The sequence below is a fragment of the Carassius carassius genome, chromosome 46 (genome assembly GCF_963082965.1).
Source record: "Carassius carassius chromosome 46, fCarCar2.1, whole genome shotgun sequence".
NCBI lineage: Eukaryota > Metazoa > Chordata > Actinopteri > Cypriniformes > Cyprinidae > Carassius > Carassius carassius.
The window spans coordinates 19,762,974-19,786,184 of NC_081800.1; the positions used below are offsets into that span (position 1 = coordinate 19,762,974).

The window sequence follows — 23,211 nt, forward strand, 5'->3', positions numbered from 1 at the left end:
TAGTGGTTTGTTGTAAAATGTAACTATTCATTCATTCATGTTAATGCAATAGGCTACTGAAAATCATTAAGATGTTAATACTTAATGAATTAAAAGTTATAAATAATTATAAAAATATAATCCTTACAATAAATTGTATAAAAGATTAATGCAATTTTTTAGACCATCAACCGTGTGATGTAAATATAGACAAACATTTACAGGTGTTTTTATAATTTTATTAAATATTTAATTTTTGTAATAGTTTTATAAACTGAACCAATTGTTTCGTTTCGTAAAAAAAAAAAATACAATCCAATACTTTACCAAGACGTACGATTTATACTATTAAGACAAAACGGTTTCTACATTGTGATCATCAACACGCGTATAAATTGTAAACCAAATTAGCTAAAACAAGCATTGTAGAATATAACAGTCAATCGGGTGTTCATGAATACTCCACTTTTCATACAAAACGACGGAAACCTGTTTTAAACATAGACAGTAAAAGGTTTCCAAACAAAACGAGAAAAAAACATTGTACGTTCAGGCATATACAAGGGCAGCTAATTCTCAGCCAAACAGGAAGTGGAACAGATGTGAAGAAGGACCTTGTTAATAAATAGGGAACTGGCGAAATATTAGAATTTAGTTGATTATTCGCACAATGAGTAGTGTCCATTTACTAAAGTAGTAACTGATTTATTCCCGTATTCATTTTGGATCGCTTGTCAGTGTCTGGCTGAACTGAACTGGCTCGAGATGGCAGAAGAGGCTCTCTTTCAGTTGCTGCACAGTGAAATTATTCAATATGTCAACAGTGTGGAATCTGGGGAATCGGTAAGATACGCTGAAAACCCTGCACAGAATAGTAGAATAGCGTATAGAGCTAAGTTAAACCGTAAAACAAAAATTGAGAATGTGTCAAGTTGAATTAATGTAGAGTAACGTTACTGTTGTTTACAGGAGAATGGACGATGTGTCTCTAAACTGGAGGGCATGGGATTTCGTGTGGGACAAGGACTTATTGAGAGGTATCACGGCAGATCTTTTCATCCATAAATCCTAATTGTATTCTTTAGTTAAGCAGATCCTTTGTTGACATCCTATAATATGATGTTACACTTGTTGCAGTTTTAGTTGTGGTATTGACGATGGTCAGTGGAAAATCCAAATGTAACTTTGAATGGTTTTTAATCAATTTCCTGAAAAAAAAATATAAAAGACCATTTAATTAGTAGTAGATATAAATAGCCATTTGTTCTTGTCTCAGCAGGCATATTTCTGATTGCAGGTTTACCAAAGACACGCCACGCTTCAAAGATGAGCTTGATTTTATGAAGTTTATCTGCAAAGATTTCTGGACCAGTGTTTTTAAGAAGCAAATTGACAACCTGAGAACAAACCACCAGGTTTGTACATTATAATGTTACTTTAAGCTTTATGGCATCTTAATGAATCTCTTCATTGACTGGAGGTGATTATTAAGAAAATTGTCACATGTTCAAATTGTTTGTAGGGTATTTATGTGCTACAAGATAACAAGTTCCGCCTGCTGAGCCAACTGTCTTCTGGAAAACAGTATTTGGAGCATGCGCCAAAGGTAAGCAGCATAAACACCTTCGATAAGATTTAATTGTGCATTGAATAAAAACATAAAACCTATTTTAAACAAAAATTGCAGAATCAATGTCTTAATCATTTATTTTTCTTTGAAAATAGCATAATGAGATATGTAGTACTTCAGTTTGTTTACGAGAATATTATATCTACAGATGGGGAAAAAGGAATATATATTATTTAATAAAATATAAATTAATGCAGTTCAAGGGATAGTCACCCAAAAAAATTAAAATTCTGTCATCATTTCCTCTCCCTCATTTCATTGCAAACCCATAAGACTTTTGTCTACACAGTTATCACTTCGATGCTTCATAAAGAGAACGTACAACTAATTTTTCTCTCTAATTTTTTTATTCCTGCAGTTTTTAGCCTTCACCTGTGGACTGGTCCGAGGAGCACTTTCAAACCTTGGTGTGAAAAGTATAGTCACGGTGGAAGTGTCAGTCATGCCTGCCTGTAAGGATTACATTTTATGCAAAAAAGTATACAAGATAACCACTAGATTTTCTGTACTTTTTTCATGATCTTAATCTGAAATTGAGCATCAGTGAAGTTAGTTCCCTCAAGTCTGAGCTCATCAAGTTCTAGTTAAATGTAACTATTTTTTTGTTTCTTGTCTCCTGTCGTCCATCCTCTTCTGCACTTTCTTTCTTTTTAGGTAAATTCCAGGTGATGATCCAGAAGATGTAATTCACTACATAGAAGCGTATTTCTCAACATGTGCATCTTAGTTTTACTGCCTTGTCATATTTTATTGCCTTGCCCATTTTATTGTCACTATGATTGTTTTTTTTATATGCATTAACTTGCAAACTACTGGCATTACAGGTGTTTTGACATGCAAAGGTCAAGCCTTATTGTACTGTATTGTGTTAGTATTTTGACATGCATTATTATCTATCCACATTCACTGTGTTTTGATTATTAGTTTGCACATTAAAATGATATTAAAGCTGGAATCCTAGTATGATCCTAGTATTATTTTGTGCTTTATTTTCAGTTAATTTGTGCAAATTTAAATTAATGAAAATGTTTTTGTTTTTTTTCATGAATTTTTAATGAAAATTAAAGAATATTGAGAATGAACCCATTTAATCCCACTGGTCACAATAGTGCCAGTAAGAAGGTTTTCATTTATAAAGATTTAAAAGTTACTGACTGGTGTTTTTTTTGTAAATTTCCTGCTAATTTGAAAAAATAAAGGATCAATTAAATATATGCAGTGTCGTATTTGTCACATGACCAGAGTATTTATCTCATGTTTGTGCCATGAGAAGATGATGTCTGTATCAAAGCTCCAAAACAAAAGGCTAGTAAAGTTTCTTAACATAAAGAAATGGCAAAGGTTTTTGGTTATCTTTAAGGTGTCTAGAATTAATATATGAATTCACAATTATTATTGTTTTGTTGAATGTGGTCATAGAATGAGTAAATATGTTGATGGCAACAATTGTGAGCAGTGTGATAAAAGTGCATTTAGGTATACACATACATCCAATTGTATTTGTTAGTGAAGGCTGCACTAAATTGCTGCAAAGACAAAGTTACACTGAATATTGCGCTAAAATAACAGTTCAAATGTTACAAATAAGTTACAATATTGATTTTGTGATACTGGTAGCACAAATATAAAAATTGTATGATATACAGTATGTTAAAATAAAGTAACATTTTTAAAATAAAAATTGTTCATAAAACTATTTTTCACACACTTTTCAAAAAAAAAAAATTATTATTATTGGTCATCTCAACGGGTAATTAAGAACATATTTTGGTTAATTTTCGTGTATGGGAAAATTTGGGATTGAACGGGTTAAGATTATTGTATGAGTTTTTAATAACTGACCTCAAAAAGATCGCTTTGTAAAACAGCAGAATAATTCATTTGTTTCATTCATTTAAACTAACTTAAGTCAGTTTTAAATGTCCTTCTGTTATGCTTCTTGTTCTTTCAGATAGTCACGTGGTTATTGCGTCAAAAACGCTAAGCTAATAGGAAACGAGACGCGCAGCTTTGAGCCCTCTGATTGGCTGATTCGTAAAAGCAGTTCTAACGGCACCAACATTCAAACGTATTCGCGTCCGATTGTTTGTGGCAGGAAGGTGCGAGCGTTTGCTGATTTAACATTTTTACTGCATTTGACCAGCCTTTTAGGTTGTGGTAGGAGGCATTGGTTTGAAGCGTAAGTACACGTTTTTCACATTTTTAAACCGTGTCATATTTTGAAATTGACTCAGCTACTGCGTTTAAATGAAGTTTTAATTGGTGCGTTTGTATTGTGCCGTAACAGGTTAGCCTTGCAAGACAAACTTTTAAGTTGATGTTCAGTGTGACGTTAATAGACCGACAGATTTCAAAGTTTATTTTATTTTTTAAATTGATTATTGTGATCTTAATACATGTGAAGATGTTATTTATGTTTTGCTTGTTTACGTTTTCCCTCGTAATTTTGAGTAATGAGCGTATTTCATATGAAATGATTCTGAAATGATCGTATAAAGTGCTGGTCTGAAATTAACATAATTTATAATATTAATACACTATAAGTAAATTAATCTTATAATCCATTGTTGTTGGATAAATCGAGCGCTGCTTTTGTAGTTTAGGCCTTGAGTCGGTTTTTAGCCAATGGCTGCCATTTTGCGCAGCGCAGGAAATGTAATTTTCTGCTTTACTATTACAGCATTGTTACAGATTCTGTTTGAACTCTTTAAAGACTTTATTATTTTGCAGAAGTTTCCTGTGTGAATATGGAAGGGGACTCTGCTGATGCATACACCTGGGATGCCCCTTCTCATGTCATAGAGTCAATAGATGATTTTGCCCTGGACCCTCAGGATAATGCTGACCGGTGGTTTGGTAAGGCTTTTTACTCTTAATAATATACATTTTTGTTTATTATCTTATATATTTTTATTTTCTCTAATATCCAACTGTCTTTGTTATGTTTTACTATTAGAGTTGAAGGCAGCTCCTAGAAGTGGCATTATGGAACAGCTCACCACCCCTTTACGGGCCACAAAGCCATTTGATGAAGTCCACAACACCAACAGACTCAAAGCTGTGGTGTCTCCCATGATCAAACAAGATGAGACAACAAGTACAGGTTGGGGAAAAACTGTTTTAATAAAAAAAAAAAACTCTTGGGAACAAATTTGTTTGTTTTGCACTTGTATTCTTAAAGTCTTAAAGTTAAAATGTTTTATTCTGTCATTAATTACTCACCCTTATGTTGTTCCAAATCTCAGGAGACCTCCATTCATTGTCGGAACATAAATTAAGATATTTTTGATGCATTCAAAAAAGGCTCCTGTAGCTCAAGTGGTAGAGCATTGCAATGTTGGGGGTTCGACGGGGAACACATGATAGGAGAAAATTGTTAGCCTGAATGCATTGTATGTCGCTTTGGATAAAAGGGTCTGCTAAATGCTTTTAATTTAATTCTGAGAGCTCTTTGACCCTCCGATGGACAACAAGGGTCCTAACATGATCAACGTCCAGAAATGTAGCAAGGAGATCGTTAAAATATGGGAGGGTAACAGGGCTCTCAGGTTACATCAAAATATCTTAATTTGTGTTGAATGTGATGAAAGGAGGTCTTACAGGTTTGGAATGACATGAGGGTGAGTAGTTCATGACAGAATTTTCATTTTTGGCTGAATTGTCCCTTTAATATATCCTTTGCTTCAGATGTCAAAGAAAGCACCTCTACAGGGGTCCCATCTAACATAGTCACATCATGGGGGAACGGCAAAACTACAGCAGCTCCTGGTCCGGGTCAGACATCGGTTCCTGCTCAACCACGCAGGTAAATGAGACCTTATTTGTTATTTTATACACCCTATTAAACAGTCCATTTTTCTTACTATTTTCTTTCATCGGTTGACTGTTTGGTTTCTTTTTGTAGAGTGTCCAAACGGCCTGTGCCTAGAAACGAAAAGCCTGCAACACCCCCTCATGTAAAGAAAAGAAGGTATGTTCTCCTAAATTTAGATAAGTGTTTAGTCTATTACAGGGTGCTCAATTAGCCACTTTGTCTCGCTGCATAGAGTTGTACCTGCTGCCACAATAAGGAGAGTTTTTGATCAGCGGCGAAGGTAAAATTAACTGAGAAATGCATTTGCCCAGCTGTGGAGCGCACCTAGTGGGCTTTTAGTAGACTTCACTGGTGACTTGGCTTTTAATGTGGGATGTTACTTGAATTATACATTATTATTATTATTATTATTTTTTTTTTTTTTAATAAGATTGTTTTATCTCCTCACAGAAGCTCAACGTCCAGAACTGTGCGACGCAGTGGTGCTGGTGTGAGGAGCAGTGTCCGGCTGAGAACCAAGCCAGCAATTTCCTCCAAGACCACAGATACTGCCTCTGCCTCCTACACTACACAGTAAGTGAAACTCTTATTAGTCTGAATAGTCAGCAAAGGCAAACTACACTATGGTTCAAATGTTTGGGTTAAGGTGGTGTAGTTTTTGTAGTGTAGTTTTATTTTTTTTAAGAAATTAATATCTTAAATCAGCAGAGATGTATTAAAGACTTCTATGATGTTATTAAATAACATTTAATAATAAGAACAAGGGTTTCTTGAGTAAATCGACACATTAGAATAACTTTCTGAAGTAGTAAGTTTCATCCTAGGAATAAATTACAATTTTAAACTTAACTGTTTTTAAATTGTGTTTTTTTTTTTCACAATGTTTTACTGTAATTCTAAAATGACTGAAGCCTTGGTCAGCATTCGAGACTTTTCAGAACATGAAGTCATACAACTTCAAACCTTTGCTGGTCAACTCCCCTGTGTCTTGCCAGTTGATTTAACTTCAACTTATCAGAAGGGTTTAATATTAAAGCATTAAATTATATATGCTGTTTTGAATTTCAGACAGAAAAGCACAGAACAGCAAGAGCTGGAACGCATTGAGGCATTGCAGAAAGAGGTGGCAGAACAGCGTCGGAAGAACGAAGCCAGCTACAGAGCTGCACTGGCAGGCAGTGAGTCAAACTATCTATTTTTAATGCAAGCATTGAAATTATTATTAAAAAAAATTGGGACATGTATTTCACTGTCTGTTCTTGGTGTTTTAAAGGTCAGCCTCCTAAGAAGCATGTGCTGTCCACCACCATTCCCAAAGAGTTCCATTTCTGCTCTGATAGCAGGCTGAAGAACCACATGGATGTAGGCTCTGCAGAAGACAACTCGTACAAGGAGGTGAACTTCACCTCACAGCTCCGCAAGCACCCATCTTCCCCTGTGAGTGCAGTCTCTTGGATGAGTTGTTGGATTCTTTTTGAAGCTGCTGCTTGTTCTCATGTGATTTGAATGTTGTCTTGTTTTGTAGTTGAAGGCTCCAAAGGGAACAACGATTCCCAAACCCTTCAACCTCTCCAGAGGCAAGAGGAAGCTTGATGAGGCAGGAGCCTATGTGCCGATGGCCCAGCAGATTGAGCAGTTTCAGAAACGCACTCCCAGCCGCTATCACCTGCGCAGTCGGCAGAGCCAGGAAAGAGGTGCGTCTACTCGGACCCTGTTTCTGGTGTCTTCGTGGCCTTGAATGTTGTTAGGATTGCTGTTAAAGCATTTATTTACCCTCTGTAGTTTTGGCACCATTTGATTCTTATTAATTCTTTTTCAGTGGGATCCACATGATCCATTTAATTCTTACATTTTCATTCATTATTTCCTCTGAAATATGATCCGTAATTTACCCTCCAGGCTTCTTTTGACTAATTTTGCCTATTTTATTTGCAGGACCATCACCAGTGAAGGCTGAGAAGCCAAAAATCACACACCCCAAAACGCCACAGCTACTGACTCGCCAGAGACATCGTCCCACGATGGTGAAAAGCACTGCAGAAATTGAGGCTGAGGAAGCAGAAAAAATGCAGCAGTAAGTTTTGCTGAGACTTCATTTTAATTGAGCACAAGAAAATCTCTTCAATGTTTCCTTCTGCCATCTCAGGTTTAAGTTCAAAGCTCTAGAACTCAACAGAAAGATTCTAGAAGGGGCTTTGGTTCCTAAAAAGCCGGAAAGTAAAGAAGTTACCAAGCCTGAGGGCTTCCAGCTGGAGATTGAGAAGCGACTTCAGGAGCGGCAGGCCAGTAAGAAGCCTGAGGAAAAAGAGGACCACACATTCCATCCCAGACCGCTACCAACTCGAATTCTGGAGGAAGTTGTGGTTGGTAACAGTTCTGTCAACCCCTTTTTGGGTTTGTTTAGCCATGGGGGTGACATCTCCTTTTTATTTTTATATAATTCCATTGTTCCCTTTTTTTCACTCCGTAAAGGGTGTCCCAGAGAAGAAAGTTCTAAATCCAACTGTTCCAGAATCACCTGCATTTGCTCTTAAAAACCGTGTGCGAATTGAAAAGAAAAAAGAAGAGGTACATTTTAATCCTGTGCCCTATTTATTTTTATCTAAAATCAGGAAACTGATTTGACTACACTAATCCCTTTGCACCTTTAGGAGAAGCCTCCTGCTCCAATTAAGGCACATGCTGTGCCCCACTTCCTGCCCTTCCAACCCAAACTGCCAGTCAAGAGCCAGGTAGAAATGTGCCCTTTCTCATTTGAGGAACGCGAGCGTGAACGAAGGGTCATGAAGGAGAAGAAGCTGGAGGAAATGAGAAATGAAGAGGTATTTTCTTTCGTAGAGTAGCTGAAAGTCTTATTGCTTTTCATTTCATAATGGTGCCTAAATGACTTTCACCAAATCTCACAGGTACCCAAGTTTAAGGCCCAACCCCTTCCTGACTTCCATGAAGTGCACCTCCCTGAGAAAAAGGTATTAGAGCCCACCAAACCTGCTCCTTTCAAGCTGATGATTGATGAACGAGGAGCGTCAAAGGGTGAACGCTGGGAACAGATGGTAAGATCTTCCATGGATCGTCTGTTGTTAAAATTGTGTTCTACTGGACCACACGTTCAGTGTGCTGGCTTCGCATTTGTGTTTGCATACTTTCAACTAGTTAGCCAGCGGAACTCACTTTTAAGTCTGTCTTTGCATTTGTGACATTGTTTACAATCTCTGTTCTAACTGGTACATTCTTTTAAAATGTTTCTCCAGATGAAAGAGGAGTTGAAACGACAGGCTGAAGCCGCATGTTTTAAGGCACGGCCAAACAATGTAATGCACAAAGAACCATTTGTACCAAAAAAAGAGAATCGCTCCATCTTGGGTATGTTGTTGTTGTAAATGGCTGGTGGTTTTTGTGATCTTTCCCGTTAGTGTTGCGCTACACATGGTGTACTGTCTCCAGTTTGAACTTCCTTGGGCTTGCTTGCTTTGTGTGAGTTTTGTTGAAGTGCACCGCTAACTCCCAAAACCAACTCTCGCTTCCTTCCAATTTTCACTGCCGTCATCACTGCTCTCACCTCTACCTGACCACTTCATCTGGTCCTCTTTATTCACCTTTGGCACTTTAAGCCAATACTACTAATTCTGCAGTTCCAGAGGGCTTCCAGTTGGCCACAGAACGGAGAGCCAAGGAACGAATGGAGTTCGAGAAGGAGTTGAGTGAGAAGGAGGCAATGAAGGCTCGTATGGAAGAGGAGCGGGCCAGAGAACGAGAGGAGCAGGAAAAGGAGGAGACTGCAAGGCTACGGCAGGAACAGGTAAGCGATTTCAGAATGATGTTGCTTATCCTCCGAGGCCTGGAAAGTTGTGAAAGTTAGGATCAAGTAGTCAAAAATATTTATCTGCACTTACAAAAAAAAACTTATTTTATTTCCTCATCACTTTAAATTAAGTGGCTGACTTATATTGTAACTGATTCTGTCCTTTTCAAAAGGTGCGCAAGGCCCAGCCAATCAGACGCTACAAGCCAATGGAGTTGAAAAAGAGTGACGTGTCTCTCACAGTGCCCCAATCTCCAAACTTTTCCGATCGCTTCCGCATGTGAATGCATAACGCATCGTTACATTGACTTAATTTTACATGGTTCTCTTAATGTGTTTTGCTCTTTCTTGTTTTATATTTTTCTGTGATGTCTGAAAATTTAGATTAGTTTTATCTGTCTGTGGCTGATGCATAAGGACCTATTGTGGTCAAGTAAAAAAATTTATAGTTGGGTGTGATGACTGACTCAGCTAAATTTGTTCAAACTCATGTGTATATGAAAACTTTTTATAGTTTTTTTTTTTTTTAATACTGTTCCATTTCTCGCAATAAAGAGACTTTTAGTATAAATGCTTTTGTTTAATGACTGTAGTGGCTGAACAAGGGCTGGGCGGCATGACGTTCTATATCGTTATTGTAGAAAAGTCTATAGTTAAAGCTTTTGCTATATCGTGTAGTCTGCAGTATGCAAATATATCTGCGTAGCATACTGCTTAAACGTTATAAGCATGCATGAAAATAAAGAGTAGCACACTTGATCAAATTCATTTAGGGCTCACGCTTGTCTCCTCTGTGGTCAAAAGTGACCAAAGCCTTGAAATGGAAATTGTTTTTAGTTTACAATGTGATGCATTTGTTCAATATTTTCTGATCCTCTGGAATTTTGAGGGGATTTTATGATGCTGTGCAATATTTATATAATTTTAATAAGTTGTTTTCCATTAGAATTATTAATTTTCAACAAATGCAATATTTCCCAATAAAAGAATATAAAATACAGTTTTTGAAGTGAGAATTGTGCCGTCTGGTGGCATTAAAATAAAGTGTAATGTGTAACCTGAATAGCTTCCTATATTCTTTACATAAATATAGAGGCTTTTGGATTCCAATTGTTTTTTAGACACAATTTCTTCATTTTATTAGGTTTTACATTTAGATATACGTGTAAATCTTTTAAAAGACTACTTTCTGTCAAGGTTTTGATATTTTTGGTTAGATAAATATCAGGTTTTGCATTATGATTACAATAAAATATACATTTTGTTAGAAAGCTAACACATGGGAAGGATTTTTGGTGAGGTTGGTGTAAGGGCATCTGTGTGCACAGTGAGGCGAAGACTTTTGGACAAAGGCTTGGTGTCAAGAAGGGCAGCGAAGAAGTCACTGCTCTCCAAGAAAAATGTGGACAGACTAAAATTCTGCTGGAGGTACAAGGATTGGACAGCAGAAGACTTGTGCAAAGTTACTTTTTTATTGTGCTTGAATGGTCAAATACACACACAGTTATTTATGTCATAATGCCCGTCGAGTGGAGTATTCCAGTAAACACAGTCGCTTAGGTGTTAAATGAAAACCGGATGTGTTTCTGTATATTGGATTGGTCTTAAAGGGCCAGCAGCCTTATATTCCTGCTGCTGATTGATACACTTAAGTCTATGCAGTGTCTTATTTATACAGTCGTGGCCAAAAGTTTTGAGAATTACATAAATATTAGTTTTCAAAGAGTTTGCTGCTAAACTGCTTTTAGATCTTTGTTTCAGTTGTTTCTGTGATGTACTGAAATATAATTACAAGCACTTCATGTTTCAAAGGCTTTTATCGACAATTACATGACATTTATGCAAAGAGTCAGTATTTGCAGTGTTGGCCCTTCTTTTTCAGGACCTCTGCAATTCGACTGGGCATGCTCTCAATCAACTTCTGGGCCAATCATGACTGATAGCAACCCATTCTTTCATAATCACTTCTTGGAGTTTGTCAGAATTAGTGGGTTTTTGTTTGTCCACCGCCTCTTGAGGATTGACCACAAGTTCTCAATGGGATTAAGATCAAGTTTCCAGGCCATGGACCCAAAATGTCAAAATTCTGGTCCCCGAGCCACTTAGTTATCACTTTTGCCTTATGGCACGGTGCTCCATCGTGCTGGAAAATGCATTGTTCTTCACTAAACTGTTGTTGGATTGTTGGAAGAAGTTGCTGTTGGAGGGTGTTTTGGTACCCTTCTTTATTCATGGCTGTATTTTTGGGCAGAATTGTGAGTGAGCCCACTCCCTTGGATGAGAAGCAACATGAATGGTGTCAGGATGCTTTACTGTTGGCATGACACAGGACTGATGGTAGCGCTCACCTTTTCTTCTTCGGACAAGCATTTTTCCAGATGCCCCAAACAATCGGAAAGGGGCTTCATCTGAGAATATGACTTTGCCCCAGTCCTCAGCAGTCCATTCACTATACTTTCTGCAGAAGATCAATCTGTCCCTGATGTTTTTTTTGTAGAGAATTGGCTTCTTTGCTGCCCTTCTTGACACCAGGCCATCTTCCAAAAGTCTTGGCCTCACTGTGCGTGCAGATGCGCTCACACCTGCCTGCTGCCATTCCTGAGCAAGCTCTGCACTGGTGGCACTCGGATCCCGCAGCTGAATCCTCTTTAGGAGACGATCCTGGTGCTTGCTGGACTTTCTTGGACGCCCTGAAGCCTTCTTTACAAGAATTGAACCTCTTTCCTTGAAGTTCTTGATGATCCTATAAATTGTTGATTTAGGTGCAATCTTAGCCACAATATCCTTGCCTGTGAAGCCATTTTTATGCAACGCAATGATGGCTGCACGCGTTTCTTTGCAGGTCACCATGGTTAACAATGGAAGAACAATGATTTCAAGCATCACCCTCCTTTTAACATCAGGATTCTCACCTGAGTTAACAAGACGATTACTGAAATGATCTCAGCAGGTCCTTTAATGACAGCAATGAAATGCAGTGGAAAGGTTTTTTTGGGATTAAGTTAATTTTCATGGCAAAGAAGGACTATGCAATGCATCTGACCACTCTTCATAACATTCTGGAGTATATGCAAATTGCTATTATAAAAACTTAAGCAGCAACTTTTCCAATTTCCAATATTTATGTAATTCTCAAAACTTTTGGCCACGACTGTACACTTAATTAAAATGTTGTAATATTTCTTACTACAAGTTATTTGATTATTTTACACATTTATTTGTTCTGCTGTGCTTGTAATTTGCTTAATTTTAATAACAAATAAAGTAATAATAGCTATATCGAGATATATATGGTTATATTATTATAAAATGTATCATATAATATTTTGGTCATATCGCCTATAGGCTGAACTTAAACGGGACCATTCAACTTATTAAATCTATGTATTTCTTTCTTAATATGGTGGAATGCCATCCATAAGAGCTCAACAGTCTTAATTCTTGCACATTATAGTTTTTAGTAACTTTACTTAATACTTCTCATGCAAAGTTTTATTCTTGTTTCAATATGTAATTTATATGTAAATTAAGTAAATTTATTCCATTAAAGCTGCATGACTGTTAGCAGTGCATGGTAGAACACGAGGTACGTGTCTCACATTTGTTAAGCTCATGCTTTGCTGTCTCTACTCTTTTTGTCTTGGAAAGACTTTGTGCCCCCTCCGCAGGGCCAGCTCTGCGTGCCTCTATTATCAGTTTACTGTTTGTGAGCCCCCCTTCTCTTGCCTGCCTATTTCTGGTGAGGTGGCCACGGAGTGATAAAAGAGGAATCTGGCAGACTGGTACTCTGTGAGCTTCCACAAAACACCAGAGAACAGTCTGTTCAAACCCTTGGCGGAAAACACATGTACTTAAACTGGTCAAACATCTTAACAGGTGGGTGTGAATTTTTTTTAATCTTAGTTGAATCTGAAGACATTATTAAGATGAATCTTACAGTCTGTTAAGCTGGAGGAAAGCTATGCTTTATTTCATACCGTACTTTTCCACTTTTTTTACTTATTGTATGTGTATATCTGTAGTTACAGAAAACATACTTATGGGATATTTCTGCTTTTAAAAAGTTCATTTGTCATACAGCAGGACTTTGAATGAAAAAAATTATGAATCTGAAAAAGTGGTAAAGCTTAAAATTATATTTAAATATTAGGGTATTTAATAATTTTAATACTAGTGATTTAATGTCATGTATTTAATTGTAATATTGTTAACTTAGTTATTAATTACATAGTTAATTGTATTGATTTAATGTTTAATAAAGTTTAAAGGTCCTTGTTATTTGACAACTGTGTGTGCAAAACTTTGTGCTGTGTTTTATTTGGGGGGGGGGGGTTATAAAATGTTTAACCAGTCTTAGTTGGATCTATTTATTATTATTATTATTTATTTATTTATTTATTTTTTATGGGGATTTGGGTTCTTTTTAGCTGGTTATGCTGGGAGACCATCTTAAACCGGCTAAGATCAGCAAACCAACATGGTTTAAGTGGATTTATTTCAGCAGGGTTTCTATTAAAAATTTGGAAGTAACAATAATGACGTTTACTTCTGTGTGTAAATCTATTGGCCTAATTCTAATTTTGACCTCAAAAAGACCTTGTATTCAGTACCTATATTTATTCCCCATCTCTCTAGCACAGCCTTCATTCGATGTCTTTCAAGGGCTCTATGAAATGCCCTGTGCCTCCGTCCAGCCCCACAACCCTGGAGGCCAAGGTTGATGACTTACGGTTAAAAGTGGAGCAGCTCCTCTTGAGCCCAGAGAGAAGTTGCCCCATGTGTGGGACCTGCGTTCAGCACAGCACACTGCAGGAGACCGTGACCAGCCAGTTGTCAGCTCAGACCAGATTGTTGGATTCTCTTGAAAAGAAAGTCTTAGAGATGAAAACAGCTCTGGAGGACCTGGCACACAGTACGGAGACAGAATGCAGCGACAATCAGATATATTAAACTGTCTTAAAGAGATAGTCCATCCAAAATTCAGAAAATTCTGTCATCATTTTTTACTCATGTTGTTCCAAACTTTTGTATCCTGCTGTGCGTATCCTATTGACTTCCAAGTATTTTTTTTGTCAAAGGAAACCAAAATTGTTTAGTTACCAACATTCTTTAAAATATCTTCTTTTGTGTTCCACAGATGTCATACAGGTTTTGAACTAAGTTGGTGTCTAAACAATGTTCTATTCTGTCTCTTGAATATGAAAGGTCTGGAAGACAGATGGTGTGAGACAGCGTCTGTGCCTTTAGCGGCTCTACAGAGACGGAAGTCACTGCCTGTTCGAACCTCTGCGGTCAGTGGAAAGAAGGACATTAACCAGAATTGCTTATAAACGGTTCCATTAACTCTTAAGACTATAGCAATAGTAATATATAATCAGCATGGCATACAAGACATTTAAGGCCCATTAGCAACAAGAACGATAACTGTATTTAAAAAAATGTATGAGAATAGGAAAGTTTTTCCCCCAGCTGATGAATGTAAAAACATTGACAGCCAATCAGAATTCATTACATTTTAAAAGGCTTGAGCATTTAAAGCAGCAAACAGCAAAACTGGTGTACATGCATAAAATAATCAAAACATGGTCATCCATTAGTGTTGACAATAACATGCCATACTGTCCCGAATATAAGACGATCCTGATTATAAGACGGTATTTTATCACTCTTTATTGACAGGAGGAAGTCTATGTTCACTTGGACAGAGAATGTATGGTGCCCCATTCCTTCAATACGTCTTTGGAGAAAGGTAACTACAATAAAATTTAATTACACTATATATATCATTTGGAAAGGTGAAGTGGGGCAACATAATTGTCATATTCATGTTTGATGGACATAAATTTGAATGACGGGTCTGTTAGCATGCTAACTATTTATACACTGAAGAATGACAGGGAGACCCATAAATCACCTGACTAAAGAACCAACAGCGGCTATACAAATTTTTTTTTTTTCAAATATTGGCTATGAATGTTAGGTTTACACATTTAAAGAGTAAATAGTGTAACTTTCATGCATATTTATTGGGGATATTTCACACAAAAAATACTTATACAGTATCTTTTGTTTGTGCAGGTTTTTTGTTAGAAATCAGTGAAAACAATGGAATGAGAACAGATTCAACAGAGGTTGAAGTTCAACATGAACCTAAATTGCAGATCAAGGGAGAAAGAGGAACATCCACTGTAAGCCCAAGATTGGATCGATCTCAACATCAAACACAGAAAATGAATAAGGCTGAAAATAAGAACATGCCACCAAACGAGAATGATGTCCTGAAACCCGTCATTGCTGCCTCAGTGGTATCCCAGAGGTCTGTTATTGCTCCACCAAATAAAGAAGCCCAAGATGACAGGAAAACATCACCGCTTAACACCAAAGCACCTGTTCCTGTGACAAAAGCTAGGGTTTTGCCCAACACAATCGGAACGAAGCAAACTGAAACAGTGAATGTAACCCTACCAAATCATACCATACCGAAAACAGCTGGACTGGTTGCTCCAGTAATGCCTCAGTGTACTTCTTCACTGGTACCCAACAGTCCTCCCAAGCTGACTTTACCAGATTCAACACCAATCCAAACATTTCCCAAAACAAGTCTGGGTCTTCCTGTTGCAACTGTGCAGAGTTCTGGAAAGTCATCATTAAATACACCTACAACAAAAATGACAACATCACAAGATGCAACATTGTTGCCGCCAAGCCACAAACCACCAAAAACAATGGGTCTGAATGTTACTACGGCCACAAAAGAGGCTTTCGCGCTTAGACAAGTGCAGAGCGGCCCTAATTCCTTACAAAGGTAAAACAAGCAACGGATGCCTTGTTTGTTTCCCAATTTAAATTGCAATTGATCATTATTGGAGCAGTGATTGAATTGATTGAAGCATAAAGTAACAAAAGTCAGTGAATTAAATCAAATATACAGTTTTTGGTCAGATAAATGCAGCCTATGTGAGCATAAGTGACTTTAAAAATATAAGAAAGTTACCCTAAAAGTTTTAACATTAATATATAGATTTATAAATAGTCATCTTTTACAGATTACAGGTTACTGGTGGAAAGGCAGATTTGGTCCACACGATATCAGCACCTCTGGCTAATAAAGGGTCCGAAGCAGTCTTAGCCGCAAACCACGTTTCATATGAAATACAGATTAAAATAACTCCAGCTACAGACAAGAATCCAGTACAAACGAAGAGCAGTAACCCTCCTAAAACATGTTTTAAAGTTATTGGTAAGTAACCTGCTTTTTTATTATTTTTTATTTGTTCTATGTTCATGATAAAATAAAAACCAATTAAAAATATATAGAAATAATTTCAAAGGAAATCAAGTTCAATTGTAATTGACAATTTCAGTAAATTGGTTTCAGAAGAGAATAAAATAACCACCGAATGACAGAACAGTGCTTGTGTGAATTTGTTTTTAAAGGTTAAAGAGGTGACAGGCGGCCTCTAGTATAGCCTGACTTTAGAAATCTGAAGTATCTAGAAAATGATAATCCTTTGTCCCTGGCACATTATTGTATCATCCACTCTCCGGCAGCTGTTCTTGCTCCAACCCAAAAGGAAGAGCATTATAGATCAGATATCAACACCATGAATGTCTCATAGTGAGGGCTGACACAAGATTCCCACTTAACTAGACAGACAAAAATACAGTTGTCTGAAAAAGACTTGTAAAAAGTGTCCTCCTGGCTATTTTCAGATGATGTTTCACCTCAGCCTTCACCTTTCGCTCACCGGTTTGTGTCGCTGAAGTCTAACCCTCCACCCAGTGATACCTTCAGTATCCACACCAGAGAAGTGCTGGGAGGGTGAGATGATCATTTCTGTTTACTGGAACTGCTAGCATTTATTTCACTTGAATCAAATATTTATAATTTACAATTATGTGCACCTTTGACATTTTTTGTTTTTCCACCGGGGTGGTAATCAGTGGTCGCTTTGGCAAGGTGCACAAATGTACAGAGACTAAGACAGGGATGAGACTTGCTGCTAAAATCATCAACACAAGAAATGCCAGAGAAAGGGTAAGCAGACCACATCTGTGTGCATGTTTAATACTTCACAAATATAACTAAAACCATTTGCACTTTAAATAGAAATGCCATAACATGTCAAACTAGTGCTCTGCTACCTTGGTTTGTTTTTATCACCAACATATCAGTACCATAAAAAACTAGAGGTTATCTGAGACATACAACACGAATTGGATATTTACTACTGTGACAAAAATCTAGAGACACTATCAGAGGCTATAACAAACAATTAAACTATGCAAAATTATTTTTACTTATTGGCATCATTGCAGTTGTTTGTGTCATTTTTCCTTCTTATAGATGTTCAGATTATGGTTTTATAATAGTAAGTTACACTACCGTTCAAAAGGTCTTGGGGCTACCCTTACGAAAAAGTAGTATACTTCAAGTTTATTTTACTAAGTATACTTAAGTAAAGTTCAAGTATATTTTTAAGTACACTTTATGTAGCAAGTATACAAATATCAGTCTTCTAGTACTTGTAAGTGTACTGTTTCAATACTCATTGAGACTAAATTGACCCACATTCTAGTATATAAAAGTATACTTTTTAAGTATACTTTAAGTATAACATTAGCAAATTTTGAGTTTACCTCTATGTTTGTAGTTTGTACTGCAATTATACTAAAAGTGAACTTATAGGTATACTGATAGTTTACTAATTAAATACTTTGTACACTTTGAAGTTTAGTCTCAGTAAACTATTAGTTTAGTAGTTTTATACTGCAAGTATACTCATAAGTTTTCTTTAAGTGAACTTTAAATCATATTTTAAATGTCCCTATTTAGGTTTTAATTTGTATATATTTTGTTGTATGAATATCTGAACATACAAAACATCCAAAGAATAAACAGGGTATCTGCTTGTAAACAAAAACATTTTATTCTAGCTTCATGCATTATTTTTTTAAAAACTCTAACATGTTTCATAAAAAATGAAGAAATAACATTTTGAACAAAACCTGAAAAAAGACTATGAATTGGATTCAAAATGATAATCAAAATGTAGATGGAGTCGATCAACACCCCAATGCTTGACTGTAATTATTACCACTTCATGGGTCTACATTTTATTCCATAACGTTACAGTTTTGATGCTGTTTTATGTAAGAGGATTGTGTTAGATTAGATGGGTTAGTATCTGTTGTTTCTTTTTCTTCTTCACTTGTGTTTTTTTTGGAAATTCTGTACAGAAGATGTGTACTAGTGCCCTCTACTGTATAACAATGAAAACACAGATTCTAGGAGTATAGCTCAAATATATTCAGAATTTTTGTCAAGTCAAGTATACTTAAATGTCATTTTAAGTATATTTATGAGGAGTACATAAAGCCAATTTCTGAGAAGTACATAAAAAGTAAACTTTCCTATTTTAGTTTAAAAGAAGTATACTAATAGCACACTTCTTTTTCGTAAGGGTAAATATTTTTAGATGTTTTCGGAAGGGGTCTATTATGCTCACCAAGGCTGTATATAATATGGCAAAATCAGTAATGTTGTGAAATATATCTATTTATAATTTCTAAAGCTTAATTTTCAACAGCCATTACTCTAGTCTTCAGTGTCACAAGAACAAAAGAGTTCACAAAATATGAATTTCTCAAGGTTGTTCGTGTTGTTTTACAGGATATGGCACTAAATGAGATCCAAGTCATGAACCAGCTAAGTCACCCAAACATCCTCCAACTTTATGAAGCCTTTGAAGTCAAGAATCAAGTTGTGCTGATCCTGGAGTAGTGAGTAGTGAGATCCTTATGAAGCAATAAAACACAATTGGCTAGTGCAACATGGCGGATGAAATGACTACTCTTTTTTTTTTATTCAGTGTGGAGGGAGGTGAGTTGTTCGAGAGAATAGTGGATGAGAGCTGTCTTCTGACTGAGGTGGATGCCATGGTTTTTGTGAAACAGATCTGTGAGGGTGTCCAGTACATGCACCAGATGTATGTACTTCACCTGGACCTCAAGGTGACAGATGAAACAAAAACGAGTCCCTTTGTTCTGTCAGATTTAGGCTAGTGATTTTGTTCTTTTCTCAAGGGAGTCAGTGAGATTATAGCATAAGCCTTATGGAAACTGGAATGTCAGAGGGGAACGTGTAACAGTTTATTACCTTTTTCAGCCGGAGAACATTCTACTTGTGAATCGCTCTAGCCATCAGGTGAAAATTATTGACTTTGGACTAGCGAGGAGGTGGGATTTATACTTGTACACTACTATTGTATTGTACTTATCCATACATGATTATGAGTTCAAATCAAGATTAGTGTTGTCATCAGCCATTTTTACTGGCATGACATTTGCCTTACATACCTTTCCATGACCACTGTGTATTTTTGAATGTGTTAATCCTCTGAGAGTTCAAATATTATAGCCAAGGCTTATTTTTATGGTTCAATTGACTCTTCTCCATGTCTCTCTTCAGATATAAACCACGAGAGAAGCTCAAAGTTTCATTCGGAACACCTGAATTCTTAGCTCCCGAGGTGGTGAACTTCGATTTTGTCTCCTTCCCTACAGACATGTGGACTTTGGGAGTTGTCACATACATGCTGTAAATCACATTAACACACACCAGAACATGTAATTCACAATTACATAATAATTTGAGCCAATTTAAAATTCGCTGTACCACTCCAAAAGATACATAAGTCGGCAATGAAAACAAATTCAATTATATTTTAATAAGCGATTTCATACAAATTATTTACAAAGATTAGCTAACAGATGTGATGTCCAGTGAAGGTACTGGGAGTGAATCCAAAAATATCAAACAAGGCAGTAAAACAGAATCCAGGGTCACTCGGTCAACTGCTTAGTCTAACTAAAGCTATACCAGTGTTATGCAGTATTCTGTGTCACCGCCGAAACAGTAAAAGAAACTTGCACAAACCTGTTAGCTTCATGTTGAACTGGAGAAACAATTAAAATCACATTCAATTTCTGTTAATCTAGCTTAAGTGGCCTCTCTCCTTTTCTGGGCGATGATGACAGCCAGACCCTCAACAATGTGCTTATGGGCAACTGGTAGGCCACTGTTATATTGATTCTATACACAACAGAACATGAGCTAATTACAAACAAGCACTGAAATATCTATATAGAAATCATCAAATCTAAAGAACGTTTTAAAAGTGGAATCTTCTGTAAACAACGCCCCCTGTTGGATGTGTGTAGGTACTTTGATGAGGATGCATTTGAGCATGTGTCTGCTGAGGCTAGGGACTTCGTCTCCAACTTGCTGATCAGAGAAAGAAGGTGAGATTGAAAAGACTGAAATTCAAGAGACTAATACTAATTTCATCTTAATCTGATAATCGATCTTAAAATGACATTCTTTTGACACTCCAAAAACATGTAAAGGAATAGTTGACCCAAAAATGAAAGTTTGCTTAAATTTTGCCCCCAGGCCATCCAAGATTTGTTTTTTTTTGTTTTTTTTGTTTTTAACAGTGGTCGTCTGAGTGCTACACAGTGTCTCAAACACCCGTGGCTTAACAACATTACTGAGAAAGCCAAGAGCACCAACATTGTGCTCAAGTCTCAGGTTCTTCTCAAGAAGTATATGGCCAGACGAATGTGGAAGGTGAAACACTGAGAACACACAATGATTTACCACTTTCTTAACACTTAAGATACTAAATGCTTTCTTACTCACTTAATTTCTCCTGCATCCTCTTTCACCTGTCTCTTTTTTGCAGAAAAACTACATAGCTGTTGCTGCAGCCAATAGGTTTAAGAAGATCGGAAGTTCAGGTTCCCTAACTGTGCTAGCGTCAGAGACGTCATACTGACTGTGCTCACTATGTGTGCTTTTATTATATGCAGATCATGTCTTTGTATTGCTGTGCTGTATTGCCACCCACCTTTCGTAATTAAATACTCACTGGCTGCCTATATAATTATTCACATGCATCTGTAACATGCAATAAAACTAATGTACCAAGGAACTATTTCTCTTTTATTTGCTTTTGCCATCACATTGTTAAACTCTGGTGTTTTTCAAGGATTCATTAAATTATCATTTTTCTTTTGCCAAAATGTTATTCTACAACCCGAATTCCGGAAAAGTTGGGACGTTTTTTAAATTTTAATAAAATGAAAACTAAAGGAATTTCAAATCACATGAGCCAATATTTTATTCACAATAGAACATAGATAACGTAGCAAATGTTTAAACTGAGAAATTTTACACTTTTAACCACTTAATTAGCTCATTTAAAATTTAATGCCTGCTACAGGTCTCAAAAAAAATTGGCACGGGGACAACAAATGGCTAAAAAAGCAAGCAGTTTTGAAAAGATTCAGCTGGGAGAACATCTAGTGATTAATTAAGTTAATTGATATCAGGTCTGTAACATGATTAGCTATAAAAGCTTTGTCTTAGAGAAGCAGAGTCTCTCAGAAGTAAAGATGGGCAGAGGCTCTCCAATCTGTGAAAGACTGCGTAAAAAAATTGTGGAAAACTTTAAAAACAATGTTCCTCAACATCAAATTGCAAAGGCTTTGCAAATCTCATCATCTACAGTGCATAACATCATCAAAAGATTCAGAGAAACTGGAGAAATCTCTGTGCGTAAGGGACGAGGCCGGAGACCTTTATTGGATGCCCGTGGTCTTCGGGCTCTCAGACGTCACTGCATCACTCATCGGCATGATTGTGTCAATGACATTACTAAATGGGCCCAGGAATACTTTCAGAAACCACTGTCGGTAAACACAATCCGCCGTGCCATCAGCAGATGCCAACTAAATCTCTATCATGCAAAAAGGAAGCCATATGTGAACATGGTCCAGAAGCGCCGTCGTGTCCTGTGGGCCAAGGCTCATTTAAAATGGACTATTTCAAAGTGGAATAGTGTTTTATGGTCAGACGAGTCCAAATTTGACATTCTTGTTGGAAATCACGGACGCCGTGTCCTCCGGGCTAAAGAGGAGGGAGACCTTCCAGCATGTTATCAGCGTTCAGTTCAAAAGCCAGCATCTCTGATGGTATGGGGGTGCATAAGTGCATACGGTATGGGCAGCTTGCATGTTTTGGAAGGCTCTGTGAATGCTGAAAGGTATATAAAGGTTTTAGAGCAACATATGCTTCCCTCCAAACAACGTCTATTTCAGGGAAGGCCTTGTTTATTTCAGCAGGACAATGCAAAACCACATACTGCAGCTATAACAACAGCATGGCTTCGTCGTAGAAGAGTCCGGGTGCTAACCTGGCCTGCCTGCAGTCCAGATCTTTCACCTATAGAGAACATTTGGCGCATCATTAAACGAAAAATACGTCAAAGACGACCACGAACTCTTCAGCAGCTGGAAATCTATATAAGGCAAGAATGGGACCAAATTCCAACAGCAAAACTCCAGCAACTCATAGCCTCAATGCCCAGACGTCTTCAAACTGTTTTGAAAAGAAAAGGAGATGCTACACCATGGTAAACATGCCCCGTCCCAACTATTTTGAGACCTGTAGCAGATATCAAAATTGAAATGAGCTCATTTTGTGCATAAAATTGTAAACTTTCTCAGTTCAAACATTTGCTATGTTATCTATGTTCTATTGTGAATAAAATATTGGCTCATGTGATTTGAAAGTCTTTTAGTTTTCATTTTATTAAAATTCAAAAAACATCCCAACTTTTCCGGAATTCGGGTTGTAATTGAAAAAGCATGTGGATGAGACAAAAAAAAAAAAAAAAAAGTAGTTACTTTTAAATTTAGTAAACCCTGCAGTTGGCTATTCATATGTTGATGGTGCATAGTAGACGAAGACCAGTGGTGTGATCGTTGAATCAGTTTTGTCCTAAACATGCACGGAATATGGAATATGGAATATATATATATATATATATATATATATATATATATATATATATATATATATATATATATATTCATTATATCTCATTAACAATCTCATAAACAACTTGAGCAAATCTTAGT

General features: G+C 36.8%; 3 protein-coding genes across 9 annotated transcripts; all 3 read left to right on the forward strand.

Annotated features, from left to right (window-relative positions):
- The first annotated feature begins 539 nt into the window (after window positions 1-539).
- LOC132128873 (trafficking protein particle complex subunit 6b-like) lies at window positions 540-2,572 on the forward strand. 3 transcript variants are annotated; one of them, XM_059540251.1, is made up of 6 exons: window positions 540-822; window positions 949-1,016; window positions 1,256-1,394; window positions 1,502-1,585; window positions 1,968-2,061; window positions 2,264-2,572. In XM_059540251.1, the coding sequence occupies exons 1-6, from the start codon at window positions 745-747 to the stop codon at window positions 2,293-2,295; spliced, it is 495 nt and encodes a 164-aa protein (XP_059396234.1). In that variant the 5' UTR covers window positions 540-744; the 3' UTR covers window positions 2,296-2,572. The 3 variants fall into 3 exon arrangements, with proteins under 3 accessions (XP_059396234.1, XP_059396235.1, XP_059396237.1); XM_059540252.1 differs by having other exon boundaries at window positions 541-822; window positions 1,259-1,394; XM_059540254.1 differs by having other exon boundaries at window positions 544-822; window positions 1,277-1,394.
- A 1,059-nt stretch (window positions 2,573-3,631) lies between these two features.
- On the forward strand, window positions 3,632-9,796 carry LOC132129133 (targeting protein for Xklp2-like). 4 transcript variants are annotated; one of them, XM_059540597.1, is made up of 18 exons: window positions 3,632-3,788; window positions 4,340-4,465; window positions 4,566-4,712; window positions 5,297-5,414; window positions 5,514-5,579; window positions 5,656-5,703; window positions 5,874-5,996; window positions 6,492-6,601; window positions 6,697-6,860; window positions 6,949-7,117; window positions 7,359-7,497; window positions 7,570-7,786; window positions 7,896-7,991; window positions 8,075-8,245; window positions 8,330-8,476; window positions 8,675-8,786; window positions 9,035-9,222; window positions 9,399-9,796. In XM_059540597.1, the coding sequence occupies exons 2-18, from the start codon at window positions 4,357-4,359 to the stop codon at window positions 9,507-9,509; spliced, it is 2,235 nt and encodes a 744-aa protein (XP_059396580.1). In that variant the 5' UTR covers window positions 3,632-3,788; window positions 4,340-4,356; the 3' UTR covers window positions 9,510-9,796. The 4 variants fall into 4 exon arrangements, with proteins under 4 accessions (XP_059396580.1, XP_059396582.1, XP_059396583.1 ...); XM_059540599.1 differs by having other exon boundaries at window positions 9,056-9,222; XM_059540598.1 differs by having other exon boundaries at window positions 3,650-3,788; window positions 4,343-4,465.
- Window positions 9,797-12,878: 3,082 nt separating this feature from the next.
- mylk2 (myosin light chain kinase 2) lies at window positions 12,879-21,219 on the forward strand. 2 transcript variants are annotated; one of them, XM_059541221.1, is made up of 16 exons: window positions 12,879-13,101; window positions 13,866-14,137; window positions 14,431-14,516; window positions 14,905-14,974; window positions 15,304-16,030; window positions 16,272-16,465; window positions 16,939-17,047; window positions 17,170-17,263; window positions 18,899-19,008; window positions 19,098-19,239; window positions 19,394-19,464; window positions 19,697-19,825; window positions 20,227-20,298; window positions 20,449-20,529; window positions 20,725-20,857; window positions 20,973-21,219. In XM_059541221.1, the coding sequence occupies exons 2-16, from the start codon at window positions 13,876-13,878 to the stop codon at window positions 21,063-21,065; spliced, it is 2,373 nt and encodes a 790-aa protein (XP_059397204.1). In that variant the 5' UTR covers window positions 12,879-13,101; window positions 13,866-13,875; the 3' UTR covers window positions 21,066-21,219. The 2 variants fall into 2 exon arrangements, with proteins under 2 accessions (XP_059397204.1, XP_059397203.1); XM_059541220.1 differs by having other exon boundaries at window positions 12,880-13,101; window positions 13,861-14,137.
- The last annotated feature ends 1,992 nt before the right edge of the window (window positions 21,220-23,211 follow it).

What these genes read in the sequence shown, in the direction of transcription:
- LOC132128873 (XM_059540251.1), top strand. Translation starts at nt 745, where the DNA reads ATGGCAGAAGAGGCTCTCTTTCAGTTGCTGCACAGTGAAATTATTCAA. An exon ending in GTGTGGAATCTGGGGAATCG is followed by an intron (nt 823 to 948) that starts GTAAGATACGCT and finishes TGTTGTTTACAG; the next exon opens with GAGAATGGACGATGTGTCTC. An exon ending in ATTTGGAGCATGCGCCAAAG is followed by an intron (nt 1,586 to 1,967) that starts GTAAGCAGCATA and finishes TTATTCCTGCAG; the next exon opens with TTTTTAGCCTTCACCTGTGG.
- LOC132129133 (XM_059540597.1), top strand. Translation starts at nt 4,357, where the DNA reads ATGGAAGGGGACTCTGCTGATGCATACACCTGGGATGCCCCTTCTCAT. An exon ending in TTGAAAAGAAAAAAGAAGAG is followed by an intron (nt 7,992 to 8,074) that starts GTACATTTTAAT and finishes TTGCACCTTTAG; the next exon opens with GAGAAGCCTCCTGCTCCAAT. An exon ending in AGGAAATGAGAAATGAAGAG is followed by an intron (nt 8,246 to 8,329) that starts GTATTTTCTTTC and finishes CAAATCTCACAG; the next exon opens with GTACCCAAGTTTAAGGCCCA.
- mylk2 (XM_059541221.1), top strand. Translation starts at nt 13,876, where the DNA reads ATGTCTTTCAAGGGCTCTATGAAATGCCCTGTGCCTCCGTCCAGCCCC. An exon ending in TGCCTGTTCGAACCTCTGCG is followed by an intron (nt 14,517 to 14,904) that starts GTCAGTGGAAAG and finishes CTTTATTGACAG; the next exon opens with GAGGAAGTCTATGTTCACTT. An exon ending in GGCCCTAATTCCTTACAAAG is followed by an intron (nt 16,031 to 16,271) that starts GTAAAACAAGCA and finishes CATCTTTTACAG; the next exon opens with ATTACAGGTTACTGGTGGAA.